We start from the raw sequence: 14,998 nt of genomic DNA, 5'->3' as shown, positions 1-14,998 counted from the left end.
AAACAGTGAAAAAATATGCAGAACCCCCTTGAGGAACTGGTGGAGAATGCAGGGGTACTGGCCTGCCCCACCTCAATGGTTGCTGATGTGCTCACAGACATAGGGGACTGGTAGTTTGATGGGTTGAGCCCTCTACCACAGGATTTGCCCTTGGGAAGACTGTAGCTACAAAGCAGAGGCTAGGCCTCCCTATAATTGTGCCTAAGAGCCTCCTCTTGAATGCCTCTTTGTTGCTCAGATGTGGCCCTCTCTCTCTAGCTAAGCCAACTTGGCAGGTGAAATCACTGCCCTCCCCACTACGTGGGATCTGACACCCAGGGGAGTGAATCTCCCTGGCAACGTGGAATACGACTCCCGAGGAGGAATCTAGACCTGGCATCATGGGATGGAGAACATCTTCTTGATCAAAAGGGGGATGTGAAAGGAAATGAAATAAGCTTCAGTGGCAGAGAGATTCCAAAAGGAGCCAAGAGGTCGCTCTGGTGGGCACTCTTATGCACAATACAGACAACCCTTTTTAGGTTCTAGTGAATTGGAGTAGCTAGCAGTAAATACCTGAAACTATCAAACTACAACCCAGAACCCATGAATCTTGAAGACTATTGTATAAAAATGTGGCTTATGAGGGGTGACAATGGGATTGGGAAAGCCATATGGGCCTCACTCCCCTTTGTCTCGTTTATGGATGGAAGAGTAGAAAAATGGGGGAAGGAAAAAAACAAAGGCACCCAGTGTTCTTTTTTAATTGCTCTTTTTCAGTTTAATTATTATTCTTGTTATTTTTGTGTGTGTGGTAAATGAAGGTGTCAGGGATTGATTTGGTGATGAATGTACAACTATGTGGTGGTACTGTGAACAACTGAATGTACGCTCTGTTTTGTATGACTGCATGGTCTGTGAATCTATCTCAATAAAATGAATTTTGAAAAAAAGAATATTCTAGGTTATTTAAAGAAAAAAAAAAGGATTACCTACCAGGCTTGAGGCCATAAAATTAGTAAAAACCCTCTTAACCACTATGGTAGTCTGCCTCTATAATAAAATGACCATAATAAAGTGACCTTAATGAAATTAACTTGAAATACTTAGTATCATATTTATTCTTTCTGTGATCAAAATCAGGGGTTAGCAACCCCGTTCTGTAAAGGGCCAGACAGCAACTACTTTCGGCTATGAAGGCCATATGGCTTTTGCAACTGCTCAATGCTGACTTTGTCTTGTGGAAGCAGTCACAGCCCATATGTAAGTGAGTGGGTGTGGCTGTGTTCCAATAAAACTTTTGTTTATAAAATGGGAGACAGGTCATCGATGGCCCAGGGCCATTGGTTTCCTCACCCCTCATCAAAAATATTATATAAATACAAATTCTAAATTCTGGAAATGCTTAGCATGAAATCATTAGAAAGACGAAGATATGCCCACAGCGGAAGGAATATGCATTTACAAAACAGCACGGGTTAAACTGAACTTGTGTGCATTTATAAACAAAAGTAAAAGGAGAGCATAATTTTGACATTTGTATATGACGGTTTGGTTCACCTGGCTGGGTGATGGTGCCCGGGTGTCTGGTCAAGCAAGCACTGGCCTAACCGTTACTGCAAGGACATTTGTGGCCGGTTAATAAACCAGAGGGATTGTTTATTAAATCATCAGTCAATTGGCTGCAGCTGTGACTGATGACATCAACAAAGGGTGTGTCTTCCATAATGAGGGAATTCAATCAGCTGGATTTAATCCAATCAGTTGAAGACTTTTAAGCAAGACAGACAGAGGACCTTCACTTCTTTGGCTGACCAGCGAAGCGTTTCCTGAGGAGTTCGTTGAAGTTGCCAGTTTGCTGACTGCCCTACGGAATTTGGACTCATGCATACCCATAGTTGCGTGAGACACTTTTATAATCTTATATTTATAGATCTCTTTTGTTGATTCTGTTTCCCTAGAGAGCCCTAACTAATACGTGGTATGATACGAATACCCTGGGGCTCAGCTGGATCCAAATCCTGGCTTTCCCACTTACCAAGGATGTGACTATGAGCAATGATTTTTAACTCTGTAGGCCTCAGTTTCCTTGACTTTAGAAGGGAAGTAAAATTTCCATGAGTCAGCATGTAAAAGGAGCCTAAGGAAGGATCACTGCCCTTGAAAGAGCAAGGGAAGGACTGATCCTGAAAATACACATTTCCAGCAAAGAATTCCGACCAGTTTGCAATAGCAAACTTCCAACAGAGACACGTTTTCTGCTGTGCCCCTCACTATACCTTCTACGGAAGCACAGGGCCCAACAATCCGGAGAACATGAGTATTGGCTGAATAAATGAAAGCAAGGGAAAAACAGAGAGACGAGGGACAGACAAAATTGGTTAGTTAAACCAAAGACTATGTCACTGATTACAATGCCCACCTTTAATCAGAGTTCAGAATTCAAGGTGCAGTCAGAAATTACCCTGACAACTTGAGTTTATGAAGTGTGATCTTTTCCCAAAACAGAGAAAATGAGGGGCAAATATCTAAATATACAACTGTTTAACTCAAATTGGAAACGGTTTATTCTATTCAATACCAAAGTTTTTCTTAATTACCAAAGAGCACAAATAAACTAACAAACAAACAAACAAAAAACTAAAGCTAGCTGGATTTTTGTGCTCACTTTTCAACAAGGCCTTTTCTCCTCTACAATCTTTAACAGGGTTAGGCAGCTTTCATTTCTGTATCACTGAATTTAACACAGCATGACTGAAAATTTTATGACCATGCTGAAATGTCCTCGATTTCTCTTCTTTTTGTCTATTTCTTTCAAATTTTAACAGGTTACAAAATTACTGAGTTTTTGATAACGCCCGTTATGTAGGTAATGATGAAGCAATTCTCTTGTTAAGTGTGGTTGTAGATGACATTTTCTTTCAGGTGCTAAGACATTAACGGTGAAAATGAGATTGTAAGTCTCTTTTCAATATCTCTTCTTTGCCAGTCATTTCTAACTTGTATTTTCAGCACAGAAGCAGGCTACTTGTAATTAAGGCTTTACAAGGTTAGCAATAACCTACAGCATAGCTGCTTGTCATAATTGAAGAACCGTAACTCAGTGACCCACAGGGAAAAGGGCTCCTTGCAGTTGACCTCTTCAATGTTCCAATCTAAAACTTCTACCTCTTTATCGGAATTAGCTGGAAATACAGAGAACTCTCACACACGGACACAACATAACATGTTTTGCTTAGGATCCCTTTCCCAGAAAGAGTTGCCTCAATTATAGCTTTTGTCCACTCAAGGAGTCTTAGATGGGTTCCCATTAAAGGCAACAGTTTATACCCTTTAGACCAGGTATTTGCTTAGAGAGGGTCACTTTTATTGTTCTTCTTGCCATCAATATTATTAACTTGTCTTTTAAGGTTAGTTTCTTTCTTTCTTTTTTTTTTTTTTTTTTACTCTACTCTAGAGTTGTTACTCCTTTTTCCATTTCTTTTTTTTTTACATTTTTTTTATTTTTTCCATTTCTTTTTAAACAGGCCTCATATTTCTACAAAAAAAAAAAAAATACTATACAATATATATGCACTCCTGTCTCCAAAGAGAGACAGAGTGATGGCCTGTGATGGAGGTAGTTACGCCACCAGAAGCTAAAGAATGCCGAGGACTGCCAGCCACCCGCCAGGAGCCAGGGAGAGGCACGGAAGGGATTCTCCCCTTTAAGAGGTTTAAGAGGAAGCATGGCCCTGCCAACACCTTGACCGAGGACTTATAGCCTCCCAAACTGTGAGACAATAAATTTCTGCTGTAAACTGAAGCAAAAAGAATTGGACTAATTGAGAACATAACAAGGTCACATTATCTCAAGAGAATTCTGGGTCTGGATTAGGCACATGAGTTTATGTGGCCTCCTCTCCCTGCAGTGCAAGATTATGCCCCTTCCTGTTTGCCCATCCCCTCAATAGGAGCAGCATCAAAACAAAACCTGTTCATGGTCCACTAGAAAACTGCTAAGGAGCTAAACCCCTGAATTAATATCTGTTGAATTAATCACCTTCAGTTAATGCCCATACTTGCCAGGCTAGCAATAAAGGTTTTCACAACTTGCACCCTCCCCGCCACCCCCCAAGTTCCCATCTCTCTCTTACATAAGACATCTGCTCTAGCTAAATTGGATGAATCTTGTCTTCCAACATGCCATGTACCTTCCCACCTCACTGCATTTACCTTGGTGTTCCTACTCACTCTTAAAAACTCTGTAACAAAATCCAACCGCAAACCTACCACCTATCCCCTCCATGGAAACTTCTCTGATCAATCTTGTTCTCCTTTCCTCCTTGAAGTAGGCTATGTGATTATATGTTTATTACAACACAAATGACTTGCATTTCTTTGACTTATATATCCCATTAGATATTAACATCTATAAGTGTCAAGATATCCTGTGTGTTCTCATCATGTATTCCACTGAGTCAAGTAAAATGGCTTGTACTGAACAGGTGTTCCAAAAACTAATGTTAAATGAATGGCTATTAACTGTTGATGGCTGGTAATTGATGGTAGTTTAACATTGTGAAGGCAATCAACTGCACTGAATTATTTATATAAATGTGGTTAAAGGGGGAAATTTTTGGTTGTATAAATGTTACTAGAATAAATTTTTTTAAAAAAAAAAACATGGGACTGTGCAACACAAAGAGTGCACCCTATTGTAAAGGATGGATTGGAGCTAACAGTATGATTATAAAATTGTTCTTTCATGAATTATAAAAAAGGTACCACACTAATGCAAGGTGTTATAATAGCATGGCATATGGGAACTCTGTATTTTAAGTATTTTGTGCATGACTGTTCTGTAAACCTATAAATTCTCTAATTAAAAAATATCAAACTATAATAATGGAGAAGAGATCACTGGTTAGGTGTGGAGGTGGTGTGCCTATAAAGGTATAATGTGAGGGAGAATTTTGGGGTCATGGCCAACTGTTCCCTGTGGTGGTTTCACAAATCTGTATATACGTTAAAATTGATGGAACTGTAAACCAAAAAAAATGTCAATCTTATGGCATGATAATTTTTAAAATAAAATTAAACAACAACAACAACAAAACCTAATGTTAAGTGAATGGCTACCAATTGTTACGTAAACAGCTATCCCAATGAAGATCACAAGAACATCCATCCCAGGGAGAATGCCAGCTGCCATAATTTGTAGTCATACATCTTTCAGGTTCCAAGAAGGAAAGCCCTGAAAAGTCCATCTTTCCACAGTGGGAAAATTGGAGCTAACAAGTTCATTTGACCAGATCTGCCACAGCAGGTCCTAAGAGGAGTGTGAAAAATACCCTGGGAAGGGATGCCTGGAGTATGTGAAAGAGTAGTTCAGACAAACATGCATTTATGTATGCACATATCTACTTAGACATTCACTTATGTGCTAAGTTGGATAAGAAACTGTCATTGTGTAGGGGATGATAAAGTTAAACAGTCAACTTTATACCATGTATTCTTTATTTAAAGAACACGTGATACTTTCAGTGAATTTTAAATTGAGTGTTCAACTCCAAATAATATCAGTTTTAAAGGCTGCTAGTTAAAGAAATACAGAATCTCAAAAACACAACATTAAGGGAAAGAAGCAAGGCACAAAAGGCCATATAGTATACGATCTCATTTATGTAAATGTCCAGAAAAGGCAAATCTAGAGACAGAGGGTTGATTGGTGGTTGCCTGGGGCTGGGAGTGAAAACAGGGATTAACTGTTCTCTGAGTAAATCTTATGATGTGCAAATGAAACCTCAATAAAGTCCTAAAAAAATGGAATGAAGAGAAGATATTACAGTAATAATTAAGAATCTACTTGGGACCAAGAAAGTAGCCCCTTTTAGGGTCCCATTTAACAACAAAGATGAAACATAATACCTTAATAAAAAGTGAGAGGAAACATTACAATATTGTAACATATATTCGTAATACACTAAAACTCAGCAACACCATATTCATTCAATCTAGTCTGGCACTATTTTTTCCTCTGCAAAACATATATACCCTTTAAGAAACTCAACATCACAACTTACTGGTAAAACAACACACTGTTCATACCAACTACAATATTTGGTTTGTTTAATTTAAACTGAATGCATGCCTTTATCTCATGGAGACAAAAAGAAAGTCTTTAATTCATTCCATTCACAAAATTCTGAAAAGAGGATTAATTAGAAAGAAAAAGAAAGTCTTAAAATATTACTACTATATCTCAAGAAGGCACTGTCACTTCCTCCTATAAAACAATTTAAAGACAATACACATCATGCAAGTTAGAATTTCACAACAAAAAGCAATGTGATGTTCACCACATCTCTTCTTTAATGAGATCTAATTGCAACCACTCAGTCAACTAAAATTTATCACAACTTTCTATAAGCCAGGTGAGGCACTCAGCACAGTACTGAGAAAAATTCAGTCCCTACCCACAGGTAGCTCATGGACTAGGTATTAAAAGAAGCAACAGACAATATAGCGAATTACTGGACTGAAAGAACACCTACTATTGAGGGAATACCAAAGACATCACCTAATTCAGCCAAGAGGACAGGAAGAGTTTATAAAATGAGATGACACCTGGGCAGACTCCTCTAGCTCAATCAGGAATTTGCCCAGCAGCACACACAAGGCACAGAATGCGCCGAATAATCAGTAATTCCAATAATTTGAAACTAATTATTAAGATTGCTTATTAAACAAACAAAAAAGTCCAACAAAGCATGAAAACCTTGTTATATTGAGTTATTTTGGTTGGGGAAGGCATGGGTGGGAGGCTGGATAGAAAATCTGAAACTCTGCTATGATGCTTTATTTTCCCCTGAAAAAATAATTCCAAGCAAACAGTGGATTACCTCTAACCACCTCTTCCACGGACTCCGTGGTGGTGGTGGTCGTTGTGGCGATGCTGGTGGTTCTTTCTGTAGCCTCCTCGAAGGGCTCCTCGGCCTCCTCCTCCACCTCATCACCATCCTCATCATCTTCGTCATCATCGATGTCTTCTTCCTCCACTTCAGCCACTTCCTCCTCCTCTGCTACTTCTACAACTTTGTCTTCACTATATTAGGAAACAAAAAACAGTAACAACCATTTCAACAAACTGCATGAAAGAAAAAAATCAAGCACTTGTAACTTCTGTAATGTCAGAGAGAACACTATAAAATAAAATACATACAAGGCTGAAAATCAGCAGGTTGTAGTTTGAATCGCAGCTCAGCAGCCTGGCAACTGCTTACACTTGGGTTCAGTTCTCAGTTTACACAGTTGCAAAAAGGGGATACCAGCATGGAGTTTACGGTAGTGTTGGGTTTGCTTCTAAAAGCATGTATGAAAGTACTACACAGACCTGCACAGTAGCAGAAACTCGGTAACTGCAGGTGAAAGGAGAAACCTGCTTAATAAATCTGTAATACCCATTAGTCATTGATGCCTATTGGAACACGAGTCGTTGGGCTCCCTATTTTTGTTAATTGCTTAATGCGTGGAGAATATCAGATATCTCAGTTGTCCTCAAATTTCAGCTAGCATTAGAATCACCTGGAAGGCTTATTAAATGAAACACAGAATACCCAGTACCATCCCTGAAGTTTCTGAATCAGTAGGTCTAGGGGAAAGGTCTGAGAATTTGCATTTCTAACAAGTTCCCAGGTGATGCTGATGATCCAGGAAATATATTCTGAGAACTACCTGAAATATGCAAAATACTGAGGATAATGGCAACAAATAACCAGTAATTCACAATAAAACTGAAGGGGATCAGAAACAATATTTATAGCATTAAGTATCTGCCTGCTGGTGCTCAATGGTGAGAAATAAATCAGAAAACTTGGATGGCAAAACAAGGACATGTTTTGTATAAAAAAAGCCTTTTATCATATCCTTGTGGCTATCACGTACCTGTCAGTGCAGCCATTATTTAGAGAACTTGAAAGACAAAGAGGCAGGACTATGTTAAATAGTGAAAATATATTGATACCATCTGGTTGGATGGGAGAAATGTTTCATCCTTGATCAGACCACAAAATTAATAGAGGAAAAAGATTGAGTTATGGTGAGAAATTTCAGCTTACCAGGGCATCTGCCACAAATCTCATTTGAGAACAAGCACAAAAGTAACAGGATTTGGAGCCATTATGCTGCCATTTAAATTTCCGCAGGGAAAAAAAAGAAGAAAGCAGAGGGGAATTATTACTTCAGAGCTGACTCTGGAAAAGCCCACTGTTGGAAGAATTGATAGGAACCTATGGACTTTTGTGTCACCACAATGTGAAGTCTTGGAATGGTCTAGGATGATGGGAAGTAAGATGGCTCAAGACAGTTGAAAGACTTTCAGAACTGAAAGACTGACTGTATAGCTAAAACTAATTTTGCTGACAGTAAAAAGGGAAAGATGTAAAGAGATGAATATAGTACTAAAGGGAACTGTCTGATTAATTCTGAATTTATAGGACTTTTTAAAAAGTTGTATAAAAATCATGTATGAATGACCTCCAGACAGAATATCTTTCTAACTCTGATTACATATGATGCAAGGATAATAAATGAAAGATGCCCAAAAAGTTGGAAGAATGTAGCTGAAAAAAAGAATAAGAAAAATTTTCTTAGGCAGAATAACTTAGTGTGTGAAGATAGACACCAGATGAAATATTAATACAGAGAAGATCCTAACTAGCTATTTTAATATTTCCACAAGACCAAGAAGAAAGAGGTAAGAAGATTAAGAAAACATTGGCATTGATAATCAGAAGGTATAAGCCTTCATCTGCATAAGACATATAGGATGAACAAATTCGTTCCTTGACTTCCTGAATTCTTGCAGAAAACCCTAATACTTTAGGCAACATTTCAAAACAACTCTGGACTTAATAGTTGTTCAGTGGCCCCTAACTTTCCCCAGTATATTACCTCCTTCATTTCTACAAATCTAAATGTTATATTATTAATTGAATCAAATAAAGATGACCCAATTCAAATAATTACTCCATTTATTTTGTTTCAGATCTCTTCTTCATCCAGTCAAATCATGGGCACCAACATTTAATTCTCCAGTTCAAGTGGAAAATTCCAGTAAAGCCAAGGAGACTCCTTAAGTCATGAGTTAAAATGGGATGAAGCGTGCACACTATCTTGAAGCATGACTGGAGTGACAATCTCTCCAAGTACATAATCTAGAATTTAAGACACCCTTCTTCCAGTTGGGAAAATGAAAACACAACCCCAGGCAGCCCCAGGAACCTTCTCTTTCATTTCTCGAATGCTGTGCTTAAACCTCCAAACGGAAAAACATGCTTATGAAAACAGCTGTGTTCAAAGTGATTCACATTCTAGTGTGTGTCTAGCCATGAAAAAGAATGAAATATATGCACACTCACCCATCACTGCACCTGTCTGAGCTATCTGCGGCATATTAACAAGGAACAGAGATGCGTAACAGTTCAACTGACTGAGGAATTAAATTACTCGGCCTAAGAGAACTTGGGCCTACCTCTTGTTACCATATCTTAGACTTCTGGGATTAAATTTAGATGTCCATGAATTCAGTTACCTACTTGGACACCATTAAATCAGTAGCACAGTTACTTCTGAAAATGTTGCATCTTCACCAACAATACCAAACATGACAACATTACAATTTCTGTTGTACTTTTCACAAATAGCAGAAAACACTGAAATGAAACTAATTACTCTTCCATCCTCTCTTTTAAATGCTAGATGGTCTTGTTTCGAGATGTGACTAAGGTGATACTGGTTTTGAAAGCTGATCACAGTGAAAGAAAAAGCAGGGACCCTCCCCTGGAAATGTAAGGCTGAGCTTCATGAAACAATTTCTTTATAGACAATCAAATAACAACCACTCGCAATAAATAACCACTTGGTAACACAGTAGAATATTCCTATCACATCTACAGATTCTGGTGTCTGTCAGTTTATGAGATAGATTTTCACAACATTTAACTATCAGTTATCAGAAACACTTCCAAAGATGAGGGAGCTATCTGAAAATGTTGACCATCTCAGGAGTATCTGAATTTTCTAAGAAGGTCAAAGAGTCAAGAGGACTTTACTATGAAGAAATAAATCACAGATGGTAAAATTTTATGTGTCAGCATGTGAGATATTTCTGTGGTGAAGGATGAACTGCACCATGGAGGTGATGCTCCTTTTCTATCTAAATAAAGTCTGACTTTGATAAAATTCCACTTGTGGTTGCCTCCTCAATACTCCCTTTAGATAAAAAATTATTTTAACAGTTTTAATTCCTTGCAAAACAAGTTGCCATATGAATTCTCTAGAACCGTTATATTTTTTCATTCATTGTGTCTGTTAAGACCGACATTTCTTTTCCCATTGTAGGGCAAAGGAGCGGAAATGGCAGAGAGAAAGCTGTGATTCCAGTGGTTATGTGAATGTGTATAATCACGAGACCTAAACTACAACAGTGATGAAGGGAGAATGAAATAGAAGCACTGTCAGCCCCCAAACTGTAATAGTCAACCAGGGGAGAGGCCAGAGGAATGAGTCTCAACAGGAAAAAGCTCAGAAATGTACATGTTGATCTGGAGAGGGGGAGAAAGTTGTCCCCCAGAGTCAAGAAGAAAATAAAGCAAATAATGGAAAAGCAAAGTAGATTGTTCACCCATGCTCTGCCCTAGTTCTTAATGATACCAGGGTTTTCAATTGGAAGGTAGAATGGCTGGACAAATCAGTTTGTCCCAGAAGAAAGCAGTTATTTGAAATTACTGTGGTTAAATCAGGAAATTAGAACTGCAAGGAAATGAGAGAAATGTAAATAAAGGAAAGGAAACTTATTCTCTGAGGCTCCAAGAAAATGTGGCAAGACTGGGAGGGCTAAGAAGTAGGAAAAAGCCAGGAACTCTCCAACCTAAAAGTGTTGCTAGAAGTCAAAGACAACAAGAGAACACATTGTCTGAGATTCCATGTATATGGGCAAAACTATGCTGTCAGAACTCAGGTGAGTTAGTTAGACCTGGTGGGAGGTGGTTAGTGACTGGATACGAAATGAAGCTTCTAGGGGCTGGCCCAGCTCTGTGTTTTGATCTGGGTTGGGCAGACGGTTGTGTACAGTTTTGAAAAATTCATTCAGCTGTATACCTATGGCATGTGTTCTCTTTGGTACACTACAAAGTTTTGAAAAGAAAGGGACAATGCGAGAGTAATTTCTACACCTTCTTAAACACTCTCATGGACTGATTTAGAATAAGAGCTCTTTAACAGGTAAAACTGCATTTTTCAGAGCCTCCAAATCTGAAAATTACCTCCATTCCTAACCGTCAACTCCATAAAAAGGTGCATATTATCAGGAACTGAAAGCAAAAAAATGTTTGCTGTCTATGTGATGGTTAGTCTTATGTGTCAACTTGGCTAGGCTATGGTACCCACTTAATTTATCAAACACTAATCCAGGTGTCGCTGGGAAGGTATTTGTAGATGTAGTTAACATCTGCAATCAACCGACTTTAAGTAAAGGAGATGATCCTGAAAATATAAGTAGGCCTCATCCAATCAGTTAAGAACAATAACTGAGGTTTACTCAAGGACAAGAAATTCTACCACAAGACTATACAAAATCAACATCTGAGTTTCCAGACTCATCAGCCCTCACAATCACATGAACCAATTCCTTCAAATAAATCTACCTACCTACCAACCTACCTACCTACCTATCCATCCACACACACATACATACGTACGTCATATTGGTCCTCATCCTCTGAAGAAGTTTGAGAAGTCTAGCTATAAGTTTTGTTTGTTTGTTTCTTTTTGTAAATCTAAGGCTCCTTCAGCTGTGGCCTCACAGACTATGCTAAATTAGTTAAGTAACTAATTCTCTAAATTAAGTAACTGTTTAATTCAGGTATTTGGTAAGTGTATTGTATACTCAGAGGTTTCAATTCATCACATATTTTGATGATTATTAAAAAAAAGTTTGTCTACCTTTAGTGTTGTAGTATTAAGACCCACTGTTATCTGGAGGCAGTATCATCTGAAAAGTGATTTCCATAGATTCCTCTTTAACACTCCGATAAGTTTCAGTATAGCTCTCTTGATGATATGCTTTAGGTAGTAGGTATTATCAGTTTATTCAAATCAGGTAATCAGTTAATGACCACTAAGGATCTCTTGAACTTTCTCTTCAGAAAACTGCACAAGCCCTCAAGGCTGACATATTTTTAAGTGCCCCAAAGCCATTCCCAATTCCTTTCTTTGAATGGAGAGTCTAAGAAGACAAATACGCCACATCCCTGCCTCCCTTGCTGCTAGGGAAGGCCATGTGACACCTTCCCAGATAACCAGAAGCCAGAGGACACCTGCTTGGGATTCTAAGAAGGATTTTACTTTCCAGATGAAAAGGTTCCTGCTTTGCAGTCAAAGCCCCTGTCCTTCCACTTTCTTCCCTTCTGGAACAGTAACAGCAATCTGTCAATGCTTAAGTAATAAACATTAGGGTGCACACAAGGGTAAAGATGGTGGAGTGGAAAGATACAAAAAGATGGCATGTTTGCATTCCTGTGCCAGCCCTGGGCTCTCTGCCACATAATTGTTAGGTTTTCTATTATTTTCAGCTAAAGGCACTCCTTGCAGAGGTTCATGAACCCATCCTAGGCCCAGTTTCAGGACATCTACTCTAGGAAGATGACAAGATTGCGACACCCAAAAATCCATGGCTCTGGAAATTAAGAATAAACTGCAGGTCACAACGTTAATCTGAAATTAGAAAGTATTATCATTCTTACACATTTAAGAAATGCCTATTAATTGATGTATGAGTAACAGACACACCGGGTATTAAATGTTAGGGAAATTCAAAGGAGAAAAATGATTTTTGAGTCAGACGGATGTGAGCTGGTAGTGTGTAGCTGGGCCTAGAAGGAAGGGTAGGTCATCAAAAGTGCAAATAGTGATGACGCAGTTATCCACAGGATGCACAATCAGGTAAAATGAGTAAAAAGTCTGACTACAACAGATTTTCATAAATGCAGTGAGTTTTAACAACGAGCCAGGCCAAACTGCAGAGACAAGGTTATTCTTACATTTTCCTTTAGTCAATGGATACTTAAGTAATTTGCATTGAAGAGGATACGTGGAAGACTGACAGTGAACACAAAGTGGCAATGTATTAACCCATCCATCCAACCAACCAGTCTATTTACTGCCGCTCTATGCTGCACATTCTTCATTGAATTGACAATATTTATTGGGCTTTTACCTAGTGCCAGGTACTATTCCAGGTACTGTGAGTATGTGAGTGGATCTGACAAAGACTGCATTCTTGACACTCATATTTTATTGGGGAGGGCACATTACGAGAAAATAAAAAGAAAAAAACATATATTATTTAAAAGTGCTGCAGATCGGCTAATGAAGAGGCAGGGGTTGGCTCTGGGGGGAAGATGGTGGAGTAGGGAGCTCCAGGACTCAGTCCTTCCACCAAAACGGCTATTGAACAGGCAGGAACTGTCTGAGCCAACTGTTCTGGGGCTCCAGAGGCCAGAAGAACACTGTGCAGCATCCCGGGAAGAGCAGGAGGAGGAGGCTGATAAACTACAGTGGAGAACAGTGAGATGCTCTTTCCACGTGGTGGCTGATGACACACATCCCCACTCCCTGCAGGCCGCCTTGGGGTCCAGTCCCTGGCTAGCTTACTGGAGACAGAAAGGGACATAAAAACCCTCTTCCCCAAGAATACGGGGAGGAACAGCTGATCACTGATCATGGCTTTTGATTAGTGAAGTTGGGTTGCTGGGTCCTTGCTCTAAGCTACTGTTTCAACCCTACCTTGGACAAAGGCACAATATGTTGAAAGCGAAAGGTTGGAGAAAGATATTTTATGCAAAGACTAACCGAAAAAGAACTGAGGTAGCTACAGCAATATCAGCCAAAATAGACTTTAAAATGCAAAACTGTTACAAGAGACAAATAAAGACACTATATATTAATAAAAGGGGTGACCCACCAAAAAGAAATAACAATCATAAATATTTATGCACCCAACCATGGTGCCCCCAAAATATGTGACTCACACTGGCAAAACTAAAGGGAGAAATAGCCATCTCTTCAATAATAGTTGGAGACTTCGATACAACACTCTCATCAATAGAACACTGAGACAGAGGATCAATGATGAAGCAGACAACTTGAATAACGTGACAAATGAACTAGACCTAACAGATACATACAGAACATTATACCCCGAAACAACAGGATATACCTTCTTCTCAAGTGCTCATGGATCATTCTCCAGGATAGACCACATGTTGTGTCACAAACCAACTCTCAATAAATTTAAAAGGACTGAAATTATACAAAGCATCTTCTCTGACTGTAATGGAATGAAGCTGGAAATCAATAACAGGCAGAGAACTGGAAAATTCATAAATCGATGGAAGTTAAACAACATACTCTTAAACAATTCATGGGTCAAAGAAGAAATTGCAAAGGAAATCAGTAAATATCTTGAGACAGACAAAAATGAGAAAACAACATATGAAAACTCATGGGATGTAGTGAAGGCACTGCTGAAAGGGAAATCTATAGCTCTGAACTCTTACATTAAAAAAGAAGAGCTAAATCAAGACCCACTGCACACCTAGAAGAACTAGAAAAAAAAAAAAAAAAAAACAGCAAACTAATCCCAAAGCAAGCAGAAGGAAAGAAATAGCAAAGATTAGAGCAGAAATACATGAAATTGAGTATTTAAAAAAACAATATAGAGAATTAATAAAACCAAAAGTATTGACTTGAGAGGATCAATAAAATTGACAAAGAAAAAAAGAGAGAAACATGTATCTGATAAGGGTTTAATATCCACAGTATATAAAGAGACCCTATAAATGAACAACAAACAACTCGATTTAAAAATGGGCAAAGGACTTGAATAGATCTTTCTCCAAGGAAAATACACAAATGGCCAATAAGCACACGAAAAGATACTTGACATCACTGGGTATTAGGGAGATGCAAATCAAAA

The 14,998-nt window shown here is 38.6% G+C and overlaps 1 protein-coding gene across 6 annotated transcripts in view; it reads right to left on the bottom strand.

Annotated features, from left to right (window-relative positions):
* Positions 1 to 14,998, bottom strand: part of LOC119531590 (amyloid beta precursor protein) — a 310,781-nt gene that overhangs the window by 138,754 nt on the left and 157,029 nt on the right. For all 6 annotated transcript variants that reach the window (XM_037832974.1, XM_037832984.1, XM_037832991.1 and 3 more), the window contains exon 6: positions 6,864 to 7,066. In XM_037832974.1, coding sequence (XP_037688902.1) covers positions 6,864 to 7,066 — 203 coding nt within the window. The remainder of the gene's footprint in view (positions 1 to 6,863; positions 7,067 to 14,998) is intronic.

The sequence above is a fragment of the Choloepus didactylus genome, chromosome 1, assembly GCF_015220235.1.
Source record: "Choloepus didactylus isolate mChoDid1 chromosome 1, mChoDid1.pri, whole genome shotgun sequence".
Lineage (NCBI taxonomy): Eukaryota > Metazoa > Chordata > Mammalia > Pilosa > Megalonychidae > Choloepus > Choloepus didactylus.
Note: the sequence above shows the minus strand (reverse complement) of the source record. Positions and strands in the feature narration are given on the sequence as shown.